The sequence below is a fragment of the Alosa sapidissima genome, chromosome 12, assembly GCF_018492685.1.
Source record: "Alosa sapidissima isolate fAloSap1 chromosome 12, fAloSap1.pri, whole genome shotgun sequence".
NCBI classification, from domain to species: Eukaryota; Metazoa; Chordata; class Actinopteri; order Clupeiformes; family Clupeidae; genus Alosa; species Alosa sapidissima.
The window spans coordinates 28,147,069-28,154,777 of record NC_055968.1 but is presented as its reverse complement, the minus strand read 5'-3'; the positions used below and the strand labels follow the sequence as shown (position 1 = coordinate 28,154,777).

General features: G+C 39.1%; 1 protein-coding gene across 3 annotated transcripts; it reads left to right on the top strand.

The window, feature by feature from the left end:
* Positions 1 to 78: 78 nt before the first annotated feature.
* LOC121678372 (afadin- and alpha-actinin-binding protein-like) lies at positions 79 to 7,418 on the top strand. 3 transcript variants are annotated; one of them, XM_042057854.1, is made up of 13 exons: positions 80 to 160; positions 996 to 1,055; positions 1,506 to 1,648; positions 1,953 to 2,165; positions 2,552 to 2,662; positions 3,077 to 3,212; positions 3,403 to 3,478; positions 3,910 to 4,090; positions 4,351 to 4,498; positions 4,808 to 4,941; positions 5,659 to 5,829; positions 6,012 to 6,126; positions 6,362 to 7,418. In XM_042057854.1, the coding sequence occupies exons 2-13, from the start codon at positions 1,037 to 1,039 to the stop codon at positions 6,499 to 6,501; spliced, it is 1,587 nt and encodes a 528-aa protein (XP_041913788.1). In that variant the 5' UTR covers positions 80 to 160; positions 996 to 1,036; the 3' UTR covers positions 6,502 to 7,418. The 3 variants fall into 3 exon arrangements, with proteins under 3 accessions (XP_041913789.1, XP_041913788.1, XP_041913787.1); XM_042057853.1 differs by having other exon boundaries at positions 5,656 to 5,829; XM_042057855.1 differs by lacking the exon at positions 6,362 to 7,418 and having other exon boundaries at positions 79 to 160; positions 5,656 to 5,829; positions 6,079 to 6,126.
* Positions 7,419 to 7,709: the final 291 nt, after the last annotated feature.

Below are 7,709 nucleotides of genomic sequence, written 5' to 3'. Positions count from 1 at the left end.
TATTAAGATTACAGCCAATGAATTTGCAAGGTCTTCGTTGCCTGACGACGAGTTCTCCAATGAATGACTGCGCAGCTGATTATACCCGCCGTGAAGTGAAAGCACGGCTGTATCAGTGCAGTCCTACAGTCCTCGACAGAATACTGTCTTCAAAACAGCTGTGAGTAGCCTACATGGTTTTGTTCTTGTGGACTTAATCTAGGCAATTTTTTCCATAGTATCGACAGATAACTGTTTGACCTGATTCCGCAATAGTAGCCTAGACTCTAACAGAATTGAAATGTTGCGCAGGATAGTTGATATCGACCTCTGACTGCAATAATCTTTATGAAAACAACACTGAACCCCATTTTAATAGGCTATAGGTGTTAATCAGTGCATGCAATGCTATTGTGTTTTTCTTAATGATTTACCTTCCATACAGTGACGATGTCTAATTTTCCGTATAGTGTCGATGCTTAATTTTAATCGTGAAGTCTTGGCCGACTGTAAATCTCAGTCAGTGCAGTGCCAGTCTAATAAGCCGTTGTGTAGGCTATAATATTTATAATGACTATTTATAATGACTGGATGGCTACTCCGTCACCGACTTCTAGTCTGTGTTAATCTGTTTTAAAGTGTTTTGTGAACTTCTAAGTATGTATGATCTTAGACATAGTTCTCTACATAGGCTATGGCATGTTCTCTTTTAACTAGACATAATGTTATGACTAATGTTTCATCAGTTATTAACAGTTAACAGTTTGTTCCCTGTCTGGTCTTGACTGTTAGTAGCCTACGCAGGTGACAGACTCACATTTTGGTGTTTGTTTTGGTACTTACGGTACATTGTTTCTAGCCTATTACTATCTTTACTTCAGCAAGAACATAGAAAAACAGTGTCAACATTATCTTAAAGATGCCAACAAATATATTGCTCTAGCCTAATAAACAATTTCTCAGAATGTACATGTGCTACATTAAAATCCTTTACGTAAGAATATTTCTGCTCACAGACCCTGGACCCTATAGGGAGTAGCCTATTTCCACTGCAGTGATGCCAGAATCCACACAAGGTGACTATTGCTTTATTATCATTATTAATAGACTAACTTGAACAACAATGCATGTCTCAATGAATGCTTTTGTTTTTTTCTGGGTTTGGAGATCACTAAGTCACTTTCTCCTGCTCTACATTTTGCTGGTCTCGTGTGAGACAAGCCATATTAAGAAGTCAGAAATAACAGCTGAAGGCTATTTAAGGATCTTGTGACTTTGACTGACCTCAACTTCAAAGATGACTTGCCTAATTATGTCTAGTCAAATGAAGTCGGAAACAGACTAGTCTTGTACTGTGTGATACAATACTCTGACTTGTTTTAAAATGACCCAATTAGGTATCACTCCACTGACCTATATGTAGCTAGCCTACCGTATACTCTAGGTGTACTGAGTGTGTTAAGATTTACCCCCATATTGTTTGAATGGTATAACAGTTTACATGTTTCTCTTTTGTCTTTTTACAGAGTTTCCAGACATTTCCTATGATTCTTACAGGAACAAAGGGAATCTCCTGGGTCATTACACTCAGTCTACTAACTTTTATAGTCCGATAAGTGACTTTTGTACAGAAGACAACATCCCAGAATGTATTTTGTACCTGAACCAGGCGAGTGGCATTTGTTGGTTGACTTCCTTAATTAGTGAAAGTATGCACAATGCATTAGAAGTATTATTGCTGTTTACTATTTGGGGGATTTTGGGAGGGACTTGATTTTAGCTTCATTTGTATTGATTGTTGTATCCATGTCCATGTCGACTGCCTTTTACCCCCTGTACCTTTTTTTCCCTTCTTTTTATTGATTTCAACTTACCTTAACTTCTAACAAACACATTGAACCATATGTGATTAGCCACAGCTTTCTGTGCATCTACTGTATCATACTGTAAACCCACCTCCCTTCACCTTGTAGGAGGCTGCATCCCTGGGTTTCCCTGCTGTCCAGCCAGACCCAGAGGGAGGTGACGGGGGGCTGGACGTGGATGTGGTATCCCTGCTGAACAGCATGTATGCCCTGCTGGAACGGCACCACCGGGTCCTGAGGGCCCTGGACCAGCTGGAGGCTGAGAGGCTCCGCAGTGTTGGCGACATGCAGAGGCAGCAGCTCAGCCAAGGCCGGCTCAAGGTGAGCTGCTGTCGGCCACTCTCCCCGCCTGGCCCACTTAACGGGGGTATTATTAGTAGCAGGAAGTTGTTATGTGGGTTAGCTGCGCACAGGGACAGGAGTGAACTAACTACATGCATAGATAGATGACTAAATACTTGAACATGAACCTGAAGTTGTAGAAGTAAAGTTATGACCTTTCACACCTCAGAATGGAAATACAAACAACATGTACATTATCTGTGAACTGGTTGGGCCAAATATGCCTGTAAAGAAATCTGTGTGAATATCAGTAGCTCACCATATCTAGAGACTGGAGACCAGAAAGTACCATATTTTTAAATGATCTGGTTAAGTGTTTTCACAGGAAATCAGAGACTCTGAATGTCTTGATTGTATTTTCTCAGGATCAACTTGAAATAACTAAGAGGGAAAATGCAAGACTTCAGGAGAGAGAAAGGCAGCTGCAGTTAAATATTAAAAGCCTGAAGAAATCTCTTAAAAATGAAAAAGAGGAGGTAAGAGAGACAATCATTCACTCCAAGATATGTTTTTATAGTGAAGAGCTCCTTGTGAGATTAAGTGGTAAATGGTCACCTGGCATTTCCATTATATGGTAGTAAATTGTTCACTTCATACTTTGCATATATAAAACACACAAATACAAATGTATTAACCAGCAAGGCATATTACTGTATGTATGGCCTAGAGACAATAATAATCTTAATGAGTAGCCTTTCCCAGATTTAATTCCACTTATTACATCTTACACAATTTAGAGTAATCATACAAGCACAAGGTGATGCAATATGATTTTATAATGTTGCACATTTTCTAATTTACTATTGATTTTGATCTTATTAGACCTTATAATTAGAGTTAAAAAAGATGTACCATTCTGCAGTAAACTCATATCACAATGGCATCAACAGGTGCAGAAGCTGCAGAACATTCGAGCAAGTCGCTCTATGCAGTACAATCATGATATGAAGAGAAAAGAAAGAGAATACTACAAGCTGAAGGAGCATTTAAATCAGCTATTGATTGATAAAAAGGATAACAAACAAGGTGTGTATGAAGTATCTCCTCAGTAGCCTGTGGCTGTATTACCTGTGCTACATAATATACAATATACTATTGTGAACCAATGATATGCGTATGTCTTTAAATAGTGACAATACAATATTATTTTGGCAAATTTAGAGATGCGCCCCACAGGCTTCCTAAAATGAGTGACTTGAGTTTTTCTCCTCAACAGCTATTGAAGTTCTGAATTGTGTGGGTAGATCAGATGGAAGGAGAGGTCAGTGGAAAACTAGAAAGACAGAAGCCAGGTAAACAGTATTTTCATTTCTATAATATTAATAAAAGTTATTGGATGTGTGTTATTCCGAAGGGGAATGCAGTGCTTGAAAGATGAAAGAGTTTGTGGCTTTGAGTAAGCATAGAATAAAAAGTGAGAACTAACTTGAGAACCTTGCAAGAACTGCTGTAGTCTAAAATGATACAAACTGAACATTGAGTGTTTTTAACTGACTAGAGTTTGTGACGTTACATGTGTTTTGCAGGCTGGTGTAAAATGGAACACCATGGGCCCTAAAGTGCATGAACTATAGCTATCGTGTGGCGTGTGGGCACATTGAGCTGACTTATCAATGTTTGCAGTTTACGTCTTGCCCATGGTGTTGAATTAGCTGATTGATTTTGCCTATAAGCTTAGTTAGACTTTGCCCATCATTCAAAAGAGGGCCCTCTGTTTTTTTAGGCATGAGGAAGAGATGTACCAGACTCTCCTGAATGACTTTGATAACCGTCAGCGCGAGCTGATGCTGGAGAATGTAGAGCTGCGGAAAGTGCTTCAGCAAATCAAAAAAGAGATGATCAGTATCTTAAGTCCAAAGCAGTCTAGCTGGAGAGAAGTGAGGCAGGAACACTGCGAAAACCAGGTCAGTCATCTGACCCATGTACCAACCATTCTTCTTGCTGATGTAGCAGCACAGGGTTCTGAGTTAAAATATTAATTTGTTAGGGCTGTACCTTTGTAAAATATTCTTTATTACAGAATAAGCTGTTAAATCAACCTATAAAATAATTATTAATATTTTTGTATAGCACTCTTTTTCTAGAATGTCTATTACTTAATGCTTCCTAAATGCAGCATTAAGTACCTGTCTATGCATTATTTATTATGCTTCTGTCCTCCCAGGATGTAGGTTCTGATGAGGAGGTTGTGTGCGAATCTGGCCGGGATAGCTTGGAACAGAGCTGTGAGCAAGCCAAAGAAGAGCTAACTAACAGCATTCGCCAGCAGTGGAGGAAACTCAAACACCACGTGGAAAAACTAGATAGCCAAGGTGCTCACAGAGAGGCTTTTCCAGGGAAAAAAGACTCACATTTTTTGCCTAATTTCGAAGCATATTTAGGAAATGAAAACAAGATATTGAGGTTCCCTTTTTACAGAGCTTATGATATCTTTAAAAGCTATTTTCAGTATTCAGTATTCCAAAAACGACCTAAAAATGTCCTGTTTTGTAACATTCTGAACCTGAAAAACAACTGAAGAGAAAAGTCGCTCCTTTAGCTTCTTGGAAGGCATACTTTTAACAGTGCTACATGACAGTATGTGAGACTGCCCTCATTAGCCATGTGTTTATTTGCCCCAGTGTCCTTGGGTCATGTTCAGCAGAAGGACAGTGAGGTCATGGCCATAGAGGCCCATGACAAGGAGATGGACCAGCTCCGGCAGGAGATCCAGCAGTGCAAGGACTTCATCCACACGCAGCAGCAGCTCCTGCAGGTGAACATGACCCACACACTGAGATTGGCCAAAGTCCTTTTAGGCAAGTCCCTCCACTCGGCGGCCATATTGCACCGCTTTTTGGGCACTCATCGGGCATCCGTTTCGGCAGAAATGCGTGTGCGCAAGGCTTCACGACACCAATCTTGCTCCAGCGGCGAGATCACAACACATGACTGGCACGATGTCTTCACAACAAACCACATTATTGGCTCAATGTATTCACAACACAGCACATGATTGGCTCAATGTATTCACATGTCGACGTTTTGCCGCGGAAGGGGTGGGATATGTGTAGACAACTGCCATATTGCCGTTACAAACTAACCCCATGCATTTCTATAAAGGAGTTTTTGAGTGCTGTGTCTCCTCATTAGAAAGTTTCTGGATTGGCACCTCACCTGTTGCCACCCAGATATGTAGTCAGAGGGAGCTAACACAGGGATGCGGTAGTAGAACATCCTTTATCTTCATAAATCACATATGACCTTACTGTAATTACACATCATGTGGTGGATACGATCCCTTTAATAGTTTTCTGAATATACCCTTTAAAGAAACTTGAAAACGCTGAATATCATTAGTGTTTCTAACCAGGGTGTTTTGGAAAAGAAAGTGATAAAGACAAAAAGAGAGAGATAGACATTACTGTAGATCATACAATGGAGTTGTCACTGTTAATGAGAAGCCTCTCGTCTGTGTGGCGGTTCTCAGCAGCAGCTTAGCTCCCCCTGTGATGAAGAGACCGCTTCTCTTTTGAAAGACTGCTACATGCTGGAGGAAAAGGAACGGTTGAAAGAAGAGTGGAATGTTTTTGAAGAACAGCGCAAGAACTTTGCTACTGAAAGACAGAGTTTCACTGAGGCAGCTATCAGGCTGGGCCGTGAGGTAAGGAACATAGTATGTATAAAGAGCAGCTATGAGATACTGCTATTACATAGTAAAAAAATACATTTCATATATTGATTTACAATTTTTTTTGTTAGTGTGAATTTTTGATTGAACATATACATTCTGAATTCTGTCTAAAATGTAATTAAGCAGTACTTAAACTTCATCATGCTTTACAGAGAAAACTCTTTGAAGAAGACCGTGGTACCTGGCTCAAACACCAGTTTCTCAACTTGTCATTTGCAGATCATGTGAACCAACCATTGTCAAAGTCTACGGGCGTCTTATCAGAATGTAAGCATGTCAGCCTCATAATATGAACCGCATACAGTATAAGTAACACATGTAAACAGCATCGTAATTTACATATAAATGTGAAAATAAGTAGAATCTAAATGGAAATCAATTGGGGGTATAATATACTTTACCTTCTAGTCTTTTGATTGAAAAACTGCTTCTGAACTGCACCAAATCTGTTTGTGTCAACTTATAAATATAAAACTTATAAATATGTTCTGTATTGTTGTAGATGTGGAGGTGTCTCCAGCTCCGTCGTCTCTGAGTGACGTTCTGTCTCAGATGGTGTTCAGCCCTCCTGAGGGCTCATCTGTGAGACCATCGTCCTCCGCCGACTACCAGCAGACCCACCTCCCTCAGAGCAGGTTCTGAGACCTTCACACTCATTCTACAGAAGGACGCAGATGAAGGCCCACTCTCTGGACAGTGCTTCCCAGCACAGCTTTTTAGTGTCAGACAAGCTGCTTCACACACTGGATCTTCATCAGCTGGAGAATTTTCCACTCTTACAGTCTGAAACTCCATGCATTACTCTTGTCCATTTGTTAACAGTAAGATCAGACCCCCGTTTGAAAGCCGGCAAGTAAATATATGACTAAATATAGGTGCAAATAGTTCATCGTTTTATTATTATTTATGATAGAATCCAATTAATGTGGAGAATGCTAGATGAGCCATGTCTTGCCTAGGGAGCTGACAGATGACAGATGTTACAATTATTCATACAGTGCATTAATATAGTACCTTATGCTTGTGATTAATGCTCATATAGACTAAATGAAAACACCAAATTAATTTAAACATACAGTATACAGTAATTTGTATAATAATGTATGGTCAAAACATTTACATTATTTTTTGCAAAAAAGGTTTTATACCATTAGGCTTTTAGATAAGCTTACCACATTACAATATGTAGTATGTCTGCCAATGCTCAGTTGGTGTAGAGAGCTCATCATTTTGTTACAACATGCAACTCCATTCCACATTCTTTATAAACTCACTGTTTATAATTTACACATTTTGCCAGAAGGAATTGCCAGTTGGTTATTTAATGTTAAAATGTTTATCTTTATAGACACTTTATAGATAGTTTGGCTTTTTCCAAATGCATTGTACTTTTTTCAGTTCTATTTAGTATTTGTACTCAAACGTGCATAGCAATATGGCTGAGGCCTGCTGTCCTTGGATTATAATTACCGCTGATAACGTATATCACAGGAGTAAAAAATGATGTTAAGTTGTGCTTAATTTAATGCTTTCAGATTAAATAAATACATTCATTACTATGTCATGTCATGTGCATTAATATTAACATTGTTGAACTGAAAGTGTAAGATACAGCACACTTGAGGAATAGTTTTATTATAATACTACAATACTGGTATTACAGGCCCAGGGAACATGATTTTGTTCATGTATCAATCTTCACACTTTCCAAGTGCCCTAAGACAATGTGAATGATACTATTTGGATTACTGGCCACCAATTCATAGATGATATCTCAATAATCAGTCATGCAGATTCCTTTCTTCCTTTTGTCAGGTTATTTATTTTAGTTCTCCAAAGTTTAGCTGCAG

Coding starts and splice junctions, on each gene's coding strand:
- LOC121678372 (XM_042057853.1), top strand. Junction 2,663..3,076: donor TTAAAAATGAAAAAGAGGAG/GTAAGAGAGACA, acceptor TGGCATCAACAG/GTGCAGAAGCTGCAGAACAT. Junction 6,127..6,361: donor TACGGGCGTCTTATCAGAAT/GTAAGCATGTCA, acceptor GTATTGTTGTAG/ATGTGGAGGTGTCTCCAGCT.